The following is a 17,925-nucleotide window of genomic DNA, read 5'->3' on the forward strand; positions in this document are numbered from 1 at the left end:
CTGTGTTCTACCTCTTTTTAAATAATCTAAACAATGAGATTTCCAGTATTTCTGCTCAAGACCCCAGACTTTGTTCTATTATCAATTCTGAACTGAAAACTTTAACATCAGACCCCATTTATCTCTAACGCGACAAGAGTAAAATGTTTCTGGCTGTCAACTGATGTGATAGATTAGCCTGGATACATCAGCCTCCTTCCCTTTTCAAAGCCAGAAAACACTCTCCTGTAACCTCTCCACCTCACCACTCTACAGCAAAAACAGCAACAACAAAAAAAAAAAAAAAACACACACACACAAAAAGATGTTTGCTCCCCTCATTTGAGGGCATACACACTAATTTTCAAGACTCTTCACTGCCTTAAGGTTATTGCTTTGAGGCAACAAAATTGCTGTGCTTGACACACTGAAAAAGTAATCTTAGCTGCTGACACTTGTATTCTGAATTGCATCAACTTCCATTCTCTGAACAAGATGCTACATAGATATTTCAACCTCTGTAAATCTGCTGAAGCAATATTCATATTCTGAAAGGGTAGATCCACGTGTGGCTATTTAAGTGTTATTAACATATGGTCTCAGACCACAGAATAACAGGCACAATACGTTGTTCACTGTTGTTTCATTACTGCATTAGTTTCCCAGTTTTCTGAATTCCTTCGCAGAGGAGCCCGAGTGCCTGAAGCAGCAAGCAGCAGGCTTACCGCACAGCACAACCAATAAAACAGGGGAAGGCAGGTTACATCATTAACTAAAGCAGCATTTACATGGCAGAAATAAGATTAGAATGTTAAAACTTTACTTTTTTATAAATCCCCTCTGTTGGATGTGTAAATAGAATAATAAGAAACATCAGAGACTTGATCACAACAGTCTAGAGCTTCGATTCAATTGCAGGGTTCAACACTGAAAACAGACATTTTGTTATCTCCAGAAAGCAAGCTGACACTGCCTGGATAACCCACAGACCAAACACACTAAATGCACTGCTGAAGGAGCAGCCTGATGAGGCTTTTGGGAAGCTCTAAGCAGAGACTGCTACCTTCTTCAGTGTGTGAAGCTCAGCTTAGTGGTGCTCTTCTGACCTTCAAGCCTATGGTGACTCAGAAATGCTGCGTTTGTGGTATTGAATTATTCATTACAATTTTATCAGTTGGGGAATTAGGCTTGGGTTTGTACTCTTCCAATTGAAATTTCCTTCTGCTACAGAGGAGAAAGAGCTTTCTGGACACTGGACTCAGGGCTGCCAGATTTTGGTGTAATTTCTATTAAATTCACTTCTGATTGACACAGAGTTTGAATTCTTAAGAAATTTCTGCAAATACTCAAAGCCTATGATTAAAAGCAAGAAAAGGAGTTCTCCAAGAATACCCCTGTAACACATACTCCCTTTCAGAGATGGTAGTTTACAGACCATAGCACCAGAAAGATTTTTCAGCTGCATACTTGCTTTGCCTCAGATATGAATTTACCCTGCCAATAGGAGAGAATATGAAAGCATCTCCAAAACTAATGTTCATTAGCCTGCTAGATGCATTGCAAGCACACTCCCAGGTCACAGTTACCTGGATCCAATTCTATATGGGGAAAATATGGTCTCAATAAGCCTGTCAAGGTATTGTTCTCTTCCTTTCTGCCAAGAATTCTGTCAGCACACACAGGAAATTAAGATAGTCTTCAGAAAAATGGAACAAGAGCAGAAGGTATCAAAAAGCAGCTTTTCTGTGTTCATCTGTTTAGACAACCAAGTAAACGTAAGTAGAATAGCATGAGAAACACAAATATTAATGAAAAGGTTAACTGCAGAGTAAAAGCCAGATCTTTCAACTTAAGATGCTGAGTTCCTTCCAGAAAATAGATTTGATAACACTAAATATAGTCTGTTCTTTTTTCACAGTCAGGTTCTAGAATGAGAGCAACATGTGCTAAAAGTTTCTGCTCTCCTCTTCTTTTGAGGCCACTGTTCCTACTCAGTGGAACTGCAACACAGCTCCTTGAACTTTGCAAAACAGAAGCGTTGAGACAGAACAGTTGTCCTGCTATACTGATCTGTGTGTAGAGTAATTATTGTTCGTTCCCATATACTATCAATGCACAACAACGAAATAGAATACAATAGTAATGCCACAAGTTACAGCAAACTAAGCTCTTCTGAAGACATCCTGCTTCTTTACAGCGTATAAAATAAAAACTAAAAGTGCTGGTCTGAACGGTACAACAGAGACAACAATGTAAAATTAAAAAAAAAAAAAAATAATATTTGTTATGCCACAGGTCCAGATGTGCATAGCTGTATAAACCATGGCTCATGTTCAGTTCTGCTTCTGAAGCTGCAGCCACAACACTGGTAGCTTAAGCTTCTGGAAGATTTAACAGTCTGAATGACTACTTCACATGCATTTGGCAGAAACTCTCCTCTTCCACTTTTGCAGGACATGAAACAAAACACTGCAAGCTCAGAACGCACACTGAAAGTGATACTTCCTTTCTCACTTCTTGTGTTTATCTTTGTTATTCTTTTGCCCTATAAATGCGGCACTTTCAGGTGACAAAGCACAATGCAAGACTGATGGGGTTAATGCGGCATATCTCTGCTGGTATGTTACTCTTTGAGGTTTAATCTCAGTTTCCCTCTTTAGCAGTCTCCCTCCACACCATACCAGTATCTTCTTTAATCCCATGAGAAAGTAAAGCTCTTTTCTACAGAAGAGATCAAAAGCTTGCAACTGTAACAAAGCGTAATCCTTTATAAGTGCCTATTGCATTGGAAAGAGGCAAAATATTAAATCTCTATCTACTACCATTTTCAAATCAGAATCCCATGTCCAGTCACTTTAACCTCTTTACAGCTTTGGGCAATGTATAACACTCTTTGGAAGTGAGAATCAGGGCTTACTTTTGGAAGGTTGTTATTAGCGGGTGTGTGAGGTAGCAGTGAAAGGATTTTTCTAATCTTGACATAATGATGCATAAAAAGCCACAAGGCAGAGTGAGTCCACCTTAAAAATAAAAACTAAAAATCCAAACAGCAACAAAAACCCCACCCTACTAAATCTCTTAACTTGGAAAAAGGTATGTTCCACAAAGCCCTGCCTTCACTTAACCCAACAGATGGGTTTTGTGATTTTGCTCGAAGAGCCCAAGAGAACAAGCCTCTTCAAAACTTGGCAATGAAACCTGTAGGAGCATTACTGTGAAATGCCAAGGAGAACCAGTGCTGAATACACTTCTCTGGAAGCCAGGAGTCTATGTAATGGACATAACTCAGAATTAGATCTGGTCCTTCTGCCCTGGCACAGACCATATTTAAGAGCTTAACTGCTGTTACATGTGTACATACACATGTATTGGTGTAGCTGAACAGATGAAAGATGGAAAGTTCCGGAGACTAGGTGGTCCAAAATCAGACCATCTTAAATTTCAATTCATCATCATATCTACTGATATTGATGCAAAATTGAAACCCTTGTTTCAAGCTGTTGTCACTGCTAAAGTTCAATCCAACCCCCTCTCATTCAACTTTAAACAGAAACTAACTAATCAAGATCCTAGATGAGCAGGGTATTTTTCTGCTCATCTTCAGTCTATTATATTTTGATTTTAAAATCAAAATATATGCAATTTTAAAAAGTTATTGCTGTCTCTTCAGCTCTTGTAGGCACAGGAAAAAAAACATAAGTACCAATGACATTGAATCATATAAGATAGCCATCAAAATCTGAGCACTGATAAACTGCCACTTATTTCTTGTTTACATGAACCATTGCACCATGGCATGTAATGTTACATGCCATGCAAGGGCTTCATGCCAGAAAACAACCATCACTATAGTCCATATTCAGACAGCCAGCCTCTCTCTTCCCAATCTGTTTGTGCCATTGCTGTTATCAGTCCTACAGCAGATTACTGCGCTCAAAGCTCCGCAGATTTTATTTCAAATATCAACTAATACTCAGATCTATCATAGGATAACAATTCACCTCACACATCTCCTTGCCAATGTTTCGCAGTCCCAACCTACAACAGCAAATGCAGAAGACAGACTAACAAACACATAGGGTCTTACAGTGTACAGAACTACAACGACCTCACATTACTGCGCACCTGAGCTACAAACAGACCCACTGCTACACTTTAGAGTCAGCCCTTTGCACAGGCTATGGAGAAATCAGTTCAAAAACTGCTGTAGTGGAGAAGAGATGCAAGATGGAAACCCGAGCACAAAAGTCCTGCTTCTAACCCTTCACGACTCCCCAAAGCTCGCTACCTCTCCCCATTTCCCTCATCATCCCAGTTTACCTCTTTAAGACTAAATAAGAGCACAGAGTTTGATGGTTGGCAGGGATACTTGAGGCTGTTTTGAACTTCTAAAAATCAATATCGAGCTTTTTCCCTTTCAATGGTATGACTTTGCTATTTTGATGCCCATTCTTCATTAAAGTACTGACTAAACTACAAACTAAAGTCAAAACTTGTCGAACCATAATTCAAAGATTGAGGTGGTTGTTGAGTGTCTCACTGCACAGCACAGGCTCAGAAATTAGATACAAAAAGCACCTGGAGCTACAAATCAGTCAGTATCAGACAGAAGGGGAGCTACACATATACACCAAAAGAACTCCAAAATTACAAAGTTTTATAAAGCACTTGAAGTTATTTCAACAGTTACAGGAAAGATCCATTTCTCAGAGCTTAGGTAAAGTGCAAATGGTCAAGGTGGATTTACAAAATACTGGAAGTGCTACAGTTCACAGCCCCCGCATTTGTTACAGGAAGAAATTCACTAATGCTGACTTTTTAAATAGCTTCTACTCCTGAAAAACTCTCACAAATCAAAAATGTTTATGACCCTTTTATGAGGGTTAAATAAAGCTGTGAGAGGAAATGCCAGGATTTATTCCTCTCCTTGGGGATGATGAGTAAGTTCAAACACTTTAAGCATCAGAAATTGGTCAGGGGTCTGTAAATAAGTCTGTTTAAGCGACCAAGCTTCTTCAGAGACTCACCTTCCTTCCCAGGGCAGAAGAAGAGGTTAAATGAGCCAGGTTTTTATTAGGCTAAACCAAGCCAAGTTGTTTGGTATGAACAGGACTGAAGCTGCAGTCACTTAAAAGATGAGTAGGATCAATGTTTCCTCTGCAATTGCTAAAGTTCTAAATACGCTACCCTGAATTCCTCACCAGAGATTATTCGCCCACTAAGCCAACAGAGAAAAAGCAGTATTTCACTTCTTGTCTTCCCCTTAGTAGCTGCCATGATGGAACCTGGGGTGAGGGTGAATGGGGGAAAAAAAGAAGATACTTCAGCCTATTTCCTGCATCTCCAATAAAAACTCAGGAAAACATTTCAGGATCTCTCTAACAACAACAACACCCCAGCAATTGTGTTTCTTAACGCTGCTGCATTTTTGCCCGGAGAACCTGGATGTACATGGTTTAAAAACAAAATGAATACATGTATGTATCTGTGATTCAACCATACTGTAGGTTATTTACTTTTGTAGGTAAGCAGAGGAAGTTTCACCCAGCAAAGGGGAAATCTGTCATTAAAGGCTGAGAAGCCTTGACAACTATAACTAGAAACACCTGTGCAGCAGCATTCAGCTACCTCATAACTTATTTTAAGAAATACTTCTGAAGGAGTGTATATTGTCTTAAATGTAGGTTGTATGTTTGAAAATACAGCAGTTGCTTCATTATTGGTCACCATTGTTCTCAAGTTCAGGAGTCTGCGTGTATTCTGCTACCAAGTACCCAACAGATCCCAGATGCTCTAGCATCTTAGGATGAATCCTTTCAGAATTACTTCAGCCATCCTCCTTTTTCCTTCTTTTCTAAAGATTTAAATTGGCAATTTAAAAAGTATTATAAGTGCAAAATAAAAAGCAGTGTGGATACCCCTCCCTTCCCCTAAATGCAGGCTGACCAAACTAACTCTCCAAAAAGCATGCAACCTCACCGATCTCCCCGAATTTGAGAGTGAAGCTCGTTTACATTGCTGTTGGTGTTTATAATGTCAACCACAGTATTTCCCTGTAGATCAACGTCACATAACTAGATGTAGCAGGGAGAGCTGGAGGTTCCTCATAATTGCTTTGCAATTCTTCAGACATGGCATGCACTCCAGACATCAAATCTCATGTTACCTTAAACTTCCCAGGTTAAAAGACATCATTGCTCACTCACCTTTTTCCCCTCTGTGCTATCACCACTGGCATAGGATAGTTTTCGACGGACGTAAAAAAGCATATCATCTTGCCGGGGGGCCCATTTCTCCATAAAATACGTTGAAAACATCCAAGTCCAGAACACAATGCGGTCATCTTTGAAACACCCTAAGAGGCATAAAAGAAAGGAGAAGTAAGAGTTGTGGAACTACCACTACCACGTTACATTTGATTGTGCTTAATACAACATCTCCTATATGTGGTATCTTCAGGTGTCCAATCCTAGGAGAAATGCTGTTGTACAGCTCAAAGGAGGACATTCAAAGTAGCTCAACAAAGGTGTCCTTCAGTCCTTGGCCACTGTCAACCAGCACAGCCTTCTACCAACCAACCCATCCTTCAAAACAAACATCAGGAATATACCTTAGGAAACAGACTATGCCCTGTGCAAGTGCTGCTATGGCTGTGCCACTGAAAAGAACATGACCAGCACATTGAGCTGCACCATGTCAGAAAAACACTTAAGGAGTAATACTAAGTAATACCAAAGGCATGCAGTATATGCTCCAGTCAATGACAAATCCATCTGTTGTCAACAAGTTCGTTACATGCTCACAGGAGTGCAGCCAATCCTCCTGAAATGTGCAGCCATGACACACCTTAAATCAGTATCTAGGAGCAAGAATATACCCATGCAGGGCTTACTGTAATTCACCCTCTCTTTGTCAAGGCCAGCACTTCCTCAAGGGTAAGAGAAGTTCTGAAATCACAAATCCCAAATTAAACAGGGAAAAACAGGAAGAGAATAGGGAAACAGAAAGAGGTGGCGGCAATCAAGCTTTGTTCAAAGAGGAAGAACAACTTACACGGCAGCAGCAACAGCATGACAGTTAGCCTCTCATCTGGAAAAGGAGCCATGGTACAGGTTACACCACATCTACTGAAACTCTGCAGTGCAACTAGCTACAGTAAGAGAAAAAGATGCTGCATCTCTTCAGTGACATAATGCCTGCCCACTGGTAAAGATCAGCCTCTAGCTATGCAGAAAGAGAAGCCAGTGCTGTGACTGGTAACAAGGGTGATGAGTTTCCTCAGTGCCCCTCTGCCCTCCTGGATGCTCTCAGAGATGGAGTAGTTGCATCCTCTCACTCTGAAGCCCTACAGTGAGCTTTGAAACCTCAGAGGAGAGAGGTACTATGAAGAATTCATTACTGAGAAATGGAAAAAAAAATGAAGTGGATGACAGATCATCTTGGTAGTTTTACATATCAGACAGGGATGTGTGCACGAGTGCATGCAGCTGACTACACAGCCTCCACAACTGTTATCTTTTCCAGTAGCATACTTCCCTAAAAGTTGTATACTGGATGCCAGATTTGTACATGCACATCACTCCCCTGTTGCTGGTGCATCTCCCTCCCTGCAGTACACTGCACATACGAAGTATTTCTGCGGAGTGAGAAGAGTCTTGCATACAACAGGAGCAACAACTATTTACAGAGATATCTGAATTAACTTTTAGAAGATTTTCTAGCCAATTGCAAAGAAAGTTATACATCCGGCAACAATGACAGTGATTTTCCTTGCGTGCTGGTGGCTAACTTCAGGGCTTCAGAAAGCAATCGGTCTTTTAATCTACAAGTATAATTTAGCACATTTTCCTACCTCATTATGTGTGCAATATTTGCAAGCCAAATCTTTCTTCCAATCTTTCATCACTGTGGTGTGCAGGAGATTAGACTTTCAAATCTTTTAGTGGACAAATGGATGATTGAAATAAAAATCTTATGTATTTTCAACTAAATACAAAAGCTATATTGAAAACAAAATGAAATTCTACTGTAGGACCATGCACAGAACACACTAATCAAAATTAAGGACAGTATTTGAAAACATGTCCGCAGTTGATTATATTTGGGGGCAGGGGGGTAGAAAGCAAGCATTAATGAAAAGGCTGAGAGAAAACAGGAAAGGGTTAAAAAATGGTTAAGGTTTCTAGTGCAGGTTAATTTGGGGGCAAGCTGCAACTGCTTTATTCGAATAGCTGTAGTGAATTCACTGTGACCACCTGAGCCAACATGGAACATAATGTGCAATTGTAAATAAGAATCAGCAACAACTTTCAAAAGTAACTAGTTTTACCAGGGAAACAAGCACGCACTGGAGAGATGAGATCTAGATTACTGTATATCTGCTCCATCTAAATGCCTCCCTTGTACACAGGATTGTATAGCAAACACATATATTGGGGAACCTAGCACGCAAAGAGAGATCCAAGTGTGTTCAGACTCTCAAGGCCAGACTGGGAAAGGACGGGATTATCATCTGTCAGTACATTCACAGATAAACATTAAGATGACAGAAGAGCTATTCAGGCTTAAGATATACTGCTGACACAAGGACAAACAGCTCTAAGCTACCCCCAACATATATTTAGGTTGGAAATTAAAAGCAGCTTCCAAAGCTTTCAAGGTTGGTTCAGGAAGAGCCTTCCAAGACGGAATAGTGAAGGCAAAAAAATCCCAACAGCTTTTAAGATAGAGCTCAGCTTGTTTAGGAAGGCTGATGTGGTACCAGTGACAGCAGACAGTATGACCCAGTCCTGCCTCTATATTTAGCAAAGACTAGAAAACAGGGCATGCATTCATTGTGATTTATTAATGGTCTCAGAGAAACTTATTAAATCTGCTGTATTTTGATTATCTGAATTCATGGCCTTAATATAGAATTAAATGGGTGGAGGAATGAAGGGGAAGAGAGGGAGGGAAAGGGTATAATAGATTTGCCCTGAATTTCTCTAGAGTTTTAAGAAAAATCAAAGAAAAGAAAAAAAATCCATAGACTTTAAGAATCATCTCAGAAAAAAATCACGTTCAAAAAATGCAGCACTGCCTTCAAACTTAGCTTCGCTTCATGCATAAGTGCATAAAACAAGCCTAGCTAAGTCATTCTAAAATTTATATGAAAATCTTTTTCTATCAGTCAGCTTACTTTTGCCTCATGAAAGAAAAACCAAGAAGTTATCTAAATCTAACATTGTAAATGAAGATTAAATTATTTTTAGATGGGAGAGCAATCTTATACCTGCAAAATTCAGAGAAGTTACCATATAAGCTGTTTATATCATCAGATGTTTTACATAATAATGTAAAGGACTTAATACTCTCAGAATGATTTATGGGTGGTTAGAGCATTAATACTTGTAAAGAAACGAAGAACAGAGTAAGATACCAGGAGTTTATACATACTCCTACAATCGCTGCGGAGCAAAGGACAAACTGATTCGAAGTATATGACATTAGTCCAAACAGAAAACCAAGGCAGAAATGCTGCTGCAACAAAGCTATTTAAACACTGCACCATTACAGAACACTTCAGGGGAAAAACCAACCTCAAACTCTTACAGCAACACTGAAGAGCAGGCAATTCAAAACCCTACTTGCCACACAAAACAAATGTAAAATGGTATTCCCAACTTCAGAGACACTGTCAGTCAGTGGTGTAATTAAAAACAGCTTGAGGTTGTTTCAAGTGCAACGGCTAAAGGACTTTTCTTGAAAGCAAGAGTCAAATCACAGCAATCCAGCTGCTTTTAATAAATTTTGGTAGATGGGAGGAAGGAAAGGAAACAGCACACAGCCTTTAAAATCTATTATTAAATGGCATTAGTTTGGAAAGGAGGCAAGAAAATTTGTAATTCTAATCCAGATTGATTTTTCTCTTTAAGTAATTTCAATTTCACTGTAAGCCAGAAACTGCCAGATCCAATAGACCCATTCAAGCTTGCCTTCAACTATTAGGTCCCCTCAAAACAAGGCAAATCTTTACAGTTATTTTGGTAGTTCATCACTTATCACTGGATGCCTTCCAGCTTTGCCAAGCCAAAACCTATTTCTTAGAAATTGCTTTTCAAACTATTGTTTTAAGTAATGGTTTTGAAAGGGTCCAAGCTAACAGCCTGGTGGACAAAATTATTCTTTTCAATATACAGAGTAACAGAGTAGCCTTGATTTTTTTAGACTCTGTTATGATACTCTGTTGTGGAGCCTCAGCTGCAGTGGAGACAGCAGGGCGCAGAGTAGCTCAGTCAGCATTACATGACAGCAACCCAAGACGTGGACAGGGCCAGATCCCAGCTGGACTATTGGCCTTAACGCTCTGCTGTTTTTCTTGGTAGTCCTTCTGCCCACTAGCAAGCGCTGAGATCAAAAAAAATACAGACCATTTTTCTCTTTAAGTCCAGAAAATCATGAGTTGGTAGTAACTTTCTACCATGTTGGTCCATCACTGGTCTGCACAGCTCTCAGAAGATGATGTGCATGCACACATACATGTATGTAACTGTTAAGCTGAAAGACATCTAATAAAAACATCTGGCACTTAAGAGTACTGAAGGTTTCAACTTCAGTATTTGAGGGAGCACTTCGAAAATGTTGAGGACATTATTTTTGATAGAGGAGAACTTGAGCCTTCTGCAAGGCTAGAGTGGCATCATACTGCAGAAAAACTAAACTAATCTACCGTCCAAGATATGCAGCATGACAGCTTCCTGCAAACACTCCTCCCCTAACAAATTTTGCTTCTAAATGAAGAAAATGGAATTTAGAATTCAGACTATAAATCTTAATATACTAGAAGTCAATTATATAATTATGAGTGCTTTGTAATGAATAAATCCTAATTACAATGATTTACTGCAATGATTCATTTACATGGATTTTATCCTCATTAGAAGCAAGATTTATGCCAGCTGCTATGAAATAAATTTGTCTTTTTACTTACTAGATTTTAAATCGAGCGTTTGCTTCAGAAATTGACTCTACACAGAAAGATCCACAAAAGGATTTTTTTTTTAATTATTAATGCTTTCCAAAGAATTCCTCAATGAAAAGAAGTGTCAGCATATTATTTTGCTTCAAAAGAATAGAATAAAAGATTTCCCATTTGGTGGATAATTTTTTCAGCATTTACAGCTCTGAGCTCAGAGGAACAATAATTTCAGCTAGACAGTTTTCAATGCTTTATTCCCCTAGTCTGCCATGAACTACTCTCAGCTGCGAGACATTGTAAAAACTCATTCCATCCAATTCTGCCACAGTACTATCATCTGTAAAATAAGCATTCCATCCTACTTAAATATTCAGGTGTTAAAGGATTACCAAGATCTTTATGAGCCCAAAATGGAAAGCAAGCAAATTTTCAAATTGCAATTAATTTTTGTATCAAGTTTAGCAAAGCATTCTGTAAAGAAAACACAACAAATGCTTAATATCAGCCACAGACATAACCTTCCACTATTCCTGACTCTAAAACAGAGATAACAGTTCCCCTACCCAATCAGTTGCTGCATGCACAAATCCACTAAGATAATATGAAGAGGAAAAACAGAATATCATTAAAGATGAGAGAACCATCTTATGACAAATATATCACATGCTTCCTTATCAAGGGGTCACAATATCTCATGAGGAGGGGCAAGGGATATATAGAAGCTAGTTCAAAGCTGAATGAAGAAAAACAGTCTAAATCAAAGTATCTTTCCTTTCCTTCCAAGTACCTTTTAAAAATATATTCTGTATCACCCTGCCAAACTCGTGAACACATATCACAGGCTTCTTACAGCAACATATAACACTTTAAATCTTGGCTCCATAGCATATCTGCAAGAGAGTTGACAAAAAATTTAAACTTCAAGCATACGGTCACTAATCATAAAAAGTTGAGAAAAAAAAAGATCAGGCCAATTAGACAGATTACAGCTGCTGCGCCATACATACACATTCGCCAATAGATAATACTGTATTTCTCATATTTGTCACCTTTTCTAAGCAAAACTAAATGGTAGCTGTTGCCATCATCCCCAAAAATCAATACAGTTTCAGCACACACTTAAATTTAAAGCCTTCCCTCAACAGATAATTGCCTCAAAGGCTTGAAATAATACGAGCCAGAAGTTGCCACTCAAATCAAACACAAATGTGCTCCTTTGTGAGGCAAGGGAAAGATATACGTGCGTATCAATATGTTCAGGAGTAGACTATGAGGTCTTCCATTAAGCTCTGAATAAATCCATGTTCCAAAACACTTGATGTTCAAAGAAATCCAGCTTTTCAGTTGATAACCTCACTTTTTTAAAACATGGAAGTGACTCAGCTGATTAAATATATGTTAAATTTAATTCTTATGCCAAAATAAATGCTAACAGACACATGAATTTTTATTCTAAAAAAACCCAGCCAAACAAAAAACAAACAATCACACGTTACCTTACCTGCCACAGAACTTAATTTTGAACCCCTACGAAGTCCAGCCATGTAGCAATGCAGTTTCATGATCTGTATTTGTAAAACACCTATCACCTCACATGCCTATTTACCACTTGCAAAGTGACAGAACTGCAGTCACTCTAGGAAGAAGGGGAAAAACTCAGTAACACGAAACTTTGATTCCAAGGACACAAGTATAATCTTAAAGTATATTTGACATTGACTAGAGATGGCCCTTTACTGCCCAGTGCTCCTCTGAACCACTTAGTCTCTGCCCTAACTCTCATAAAACGCATTTTTATTCATATAATTACACCCAGACTTAGCCTAAATACTAGTGTCTTATCTTTTATCCACAGAAACGATGCAATCAGGGTAATGCCTCACTAGCCCAAGGAAGGTCTGCTGCAAACAGGGTTTTTAGGAGGTATGGCTTCCCTGCACCATGAGACCACACTGAGACCACTACCCAGCTACTGCTTCATTGCATGGGGTATAGTTGCATCTCAAATGCAAAGATTAACAACTTTGATTTCAACATAGCATTACTTCTAAGTGTCTGAAGAGCAAGAACTTCAAAAATAGTTTATCTTCATTGCAGTGATTTAGAATTTTTTTCAACATTACACACGTCAGCAACAACTAGCTTTCTGTCTCCCTGGAAAACATGAAATAGCTCATTTATACTACAGCATCATTTTCGGTATCATGAACAAGCTCTTCATTTCTGTCTAGAAAAGGAAATAATCCACGGAAATTAAACTTTTCCAGTACTTCACAAGGTTTTTAGGAGTATAGATTCTTCCCAGCTAAGAATCATCCATGAATCACTTCGATGTCACAGAAAGTTCCTTATCAAAATAGCTAGTGAAATAGATCCAGACAAAAGTCAGAGAACAAAATTTACATCTAGCATTTAGTAAAGTGTTTCTTCCTTATGAAGGGTCTGCAAAAAAAACTAAAAGGTATGTTATATAGAAGATGTTTTGAATATAGGACTGTTTGCTTATATTCCAACAGTAACAAAACACAGGGATAACAATTTCCAAAGAAAATCTGCATCACAAGTGACACAGATTTCAGCCTAAAATTTACAGCAACCCCGCCAATATAATAAAAACAAATATTTGGTGAGGTGACTCTCCGCTCCTTTACTCCTTCCCTTTTCTTCTTTTCTATTTTTTTCTTTGTTTTCTTTTGTTTTCTTTTTTTTTTATTAAAAAAACAAACAGATGAGAGTAATTCTACCAACAGTAACTGTTTCTAGAACGGACCTAGAGAAACCTGCTTTTCAATAGTTATAAATTGAAAGCTTACCCTGAATTTACTGAAGTCAGCCCAAAAGCTCCCAATGCCCGTAAGAGTGCACTTTGAACTACCGGGTCATCTGTTGCCTTGGCTATTACATATCTTGATGTGATAATGAGGAAATTCTGGATGGAGTAGGATCAGCTCTTTGCGCTCTAATAGTACTAATAACTGTAGTAAGCAACAATTAACGTCATACGTACTAGCAATCAGCAGATATTCAACACTTTTTGGCAAGAAAGCAGAATACCGAACTTTGGGTTCAAAGTGGTATTTTCTGAGCTTTTCCTATCAAATGTTGCACTGAACTTAGCAGCACTGTGAAGATGATTTTGAAGCTGGGATACAGAGGTTACATGTCAAAGAGTCTGATTATTTCATCGTTAAGGACCAAGAGGTCCTTCCAGCCACCACTGTGGCCCGCTGACCACCACATGCAACTGACCACCACGTGCTGTTTCCAGCAGAGAGCAGAATGAGATGACTCAGCAGAGAAGACATCAATCTCCCAATACACAGGTTTGGGACAGCCCACTGCACACAAAAACTTCATCCTACTGCTTCGGAGCTGGAGCTTACACTGCATCCCAAAACCAAAAGACTGTTGTCCTTTCCAGAACACTGGAGATTCCTTAATTTCCCTCAATAACCCTGGAAAAATCTCTTAAAAACCTCCCCCTGAAATTTGGTACTTGGTAGGTTCATAGCCTCAGTTAAAGATTTTTGACACAGAAGAGCTGTGCAGTTTTATAGTTCCCAGTATGCATAGCTATTTTTGGTGAAGAAATACTAGAAAAGACAATATTGTTCATTTCAAAACTCTAACCTTGTCAGTTCTGGAAAAAACACATTGCAAAACAGCTAGTTAGAGCAAGAATATGCTCCTAAAGGAAGATAAAATTTCCCTTACAATTCACAGGAAACCAGTATATTGTCACAGGAAAGGATTAGCACACTAGGCCCTGGATATTGGTAATAGGTGGTAAATTTATAATTTCCAGGAGTATGGTTGCAGATAAACACAACCAACTTTAGAGCAGAGTTAAAAAAAAAAAAAAAAAATCTCCAGTTTTCTGAGGATAGCCACTTGCACAGTAAAATACACACACCCAATCAAAGCATACACTCGACTTCTCAAAGACAACAAAATGCATTATAATCACGGGAATTGTAAAATTTTAAAAGCACCTAACTTAGATTCTGTCTAGATCCCATTTCCAAGCAACTGCCAGCATTTTAAGTACAAGTTTCACTGAAAACCATTAAAAATGGAATTCAGAAGTCATCATTATTAGACACGTCTTATTTCTCTCTCTGCTCCATCCCTTTATTTCAGAATTCCCATTGTGCTGCTCCTTTCCCCCAAGGGAAAAATCAGGATATCAAAACAGTCAACTAACGGACAGAGACAGAATAGAGTTCTTCGTATAGAATTTTCTAAAAAATGAGTTTTCAGAATTCCATTCTTGAATACATTAATACCTTCTCCCCTTTCAGAGCCCTAAATTTCTCCACTAAATACAATTTATTTTAAGGTTTTTCCATAAAAAGAAATGAACAGATTTTTTTTTAAGTGACAACAAAAGCATCCAGGATGAAAATGGAGGACTAAATCAAGATACTGGAAAGGTTACTGAAAATGCTAACAGATCTACTGAGCCAAGACAAATCCTATCACAAACAGAATCAGATTTTGCAAGATGCCATCACCAGAATTGCTCTGAATTCAAGCTCTATTCTAGTATTTACATGTTTATAATATATGACGCTTAGGAACAGAAAGTAGCAGCGAGCAATTCCTATTCATGTGCAAAAAACCAACATATTACATTTAATACACCATTTTTCCTGGCTACAACACAGGCATCTCAAACGGACTGTGTCATGTTGGAGTGCAGGTGGAGACTAGAAGTGATGACTCTGAACAGTAAATATCTACTCCACAAGGTCAAACTAGCGCTCAGCACTCTTGAATATTTTATAAGACATAATGCAAATGAAATGCATGAAATAGCTCTTTCAGTAAAGGGGAATATTTCTTAAATTAAATAAATATTTTAAAAAGCCACTTGGAAGTAGCAAGCAGTGAGAAAACAGATATAAACACTTTGGCAGAAAAGGATTACGTCTTACACATCCTTACTTTACCTGCTTCAAGGGAACAAAAAAAGGTTACGTTAACTGAAGACAGCAGTTACACTTTTGCTCTCCAATTCTAACGAAAGACCGCGCTGCCCTGCTTTCGGACGCTAACATTGACATCTTATTCTCCCGTTCAACTCAGCCCAATCCCGTTCAAACCCTTCCATGCGGAAGGATGGACACAAGAGCACTTGAAGGTTGTGTGGGGCACAAAGGGGGCCCACTGACACGGGCTCACGGCTGCTTCGCCTCTGGCTCAGGCTCTGTCCCTGGCTATTTGGGCGATCCCCGGGGAGCTGCCCAGTGACTCTGTGCCCCACTTCTCTCTCAGGGAAACAGGGTACAGATTAATTTCTCTTGGAGATCTGCCTTGCTTATTTACATTGCAAAAATACATCCAGTCCATTTTTGACTTTGTTCTCATTTTCAAGGCTTTACACTTCTCTAACAGTCTCTGTAGTCTCCATGGGTATAAATAGCACATGCAATGAAAGCTGTGCTGGCTGAAATAACCCAAGAAGAAACGAAATGCATGCCTTCCTAATTCAAATCCCATTCTGCGAGTGCTAAGATACTATTTTAAGGCTCTGTTCAGCCCTTTCAGCCCACGGGAAGCTTGCAGAGATGTCAATAACCGCGTAACGTGCCAATGCAGGGACCGCGTATCGTTGGGGAGAAACGCCTCCGCGCTGTGCCACTGGCTGCTGGGAGACTCCCGGGACAGCTTCCCACTCACGGCAAAACAGTGATACAAGAACTACACGCTAGGTTTTCACAGTCTGAATGTCTAAAAGTCCCTGTGCTCAGGCTGCAAAGCATACAATATACTTTCGAGGTTTCTTTTTCTGCTCCCCTCCTTCATACAGCTGTGAGACCCAGCCGCAGCCAAATTTCCTTCACCACCTCAGTAAGTGTAACCACTCCGACAACCGAGCCCCGCAGAGATTTTACCGAACGCTGCTTGAACGTTACCTGGGCACACCGCAGCTAAGCAAAGACAAAGCAGAGCGTGATAAAACCCAAACTGTGGAGATATCACCACCAAAAGCATGCAGGCACAGGCAAGAGCCTTTAACACAAGCCCGTTTGCCAAGTAGCTGAACTACAGATTGTGCAGTTCACAGTAAAATCAATTTTGCTGATGAGTTGTACTACAGCGAGTGTTAACTGCATGAAAAAAGGCAGGTGTCCAACAGATAAATAATATAAACAAAGGGGAACATTATTTATCTTACATTTTCTAACCTTATTTGTTGCTGTTTTCATGTTATAAACACAAGATTTATCGACACTACCTAAAAGCGAAAACTGCACCCATTTATCCACAATGCATACTAACCTCCAACTTCTTCAGACATATGCATCTCCTGAGACCACAGATGGAGCCACTGATGTTCCCTGGATGTTTTGATGTGACTGACTATTTTGACACAAATACTTCTGAATACATGGAACAAACATTTCTTGAGATAACTGTTCTTAGTTAACACTAAGATTCAAAACATTTGAAAGATTAGAGTATGAAAAATAAGGCAGGAGAATATTAAATAATTATTATATAATATACTCAATATAACACAATATAACACATGTATGCGTGTCTGTGTATATGTATATATATATATATACACACATACACACACTCTCTTTTATATATATTTTATGTAAAATTCTTTTTTTAAAAAAAAAATCAATGTATATGCACACACACTCCAAAAATTATTCTACAATCTTTTGACGTAGCTTAGAAATACCAGACATCCCACTGAAAATCATGAACTGAAAGGACATAAGAAATTAAATACTTTGTTCTTACTAACCAGAATAAGGAATCTACCCTTTCTTGGCTCTGGTGAAACTGGAACTTCAGTATTGCTTCATTCTATTAGAGAAGCACCTAAGCAAATAAAACTAATTGGCTGGTGTTTTGTGCATGTAGGGCAGTTGGAAGAAACACCAAAGTAGGGATAAACAGGTTCTAATTTGCTAAAGGGGAAGCGGGGCGGGGGGGGGGGGGGGGGGGGGAGAGTTACCACCAAGACC

General features: G+C 39.0%; 1 protein-coding gene across 2 annotated transcripts in view; it reads right to left on the bottom strand.

The window, feature by feature from the left end:
* Positions 1 to 17,925, bottom strand: part of KIAA0930 (KIAA0930 ortholog) — an 86,116-nt gene that overhangs the window by 30,057 nt on the left and 38,134 nt on the right. For both annotated transcript variants that reach the window (XM_062592474.1, XM_062592465.1), the window contains exon 2: positions 6,186 to 6,334. In XM_062592474.1, the coding sequence (XP_062448458.1) occupies positions 6,186 to 6,334 (149 nt within the window). The remainder of the gene's footprint in view (positions 1 to 6,185; positions 6,335 to 17,925) is intronic.

This window comes from Rhea pennata, chromosome 1 (assembly GCF_028389875.1).
Source record: "Rhea pennata isolate bPtePen1 chromosome 1, bPtePen1.pri, whole genome shotgun sequence".
Lineage (NCBI taxonomy): Eukaryota > Metazoa > Chordata > Aves > Rheiformes > Rheidae > Rhea > Rhea pennata.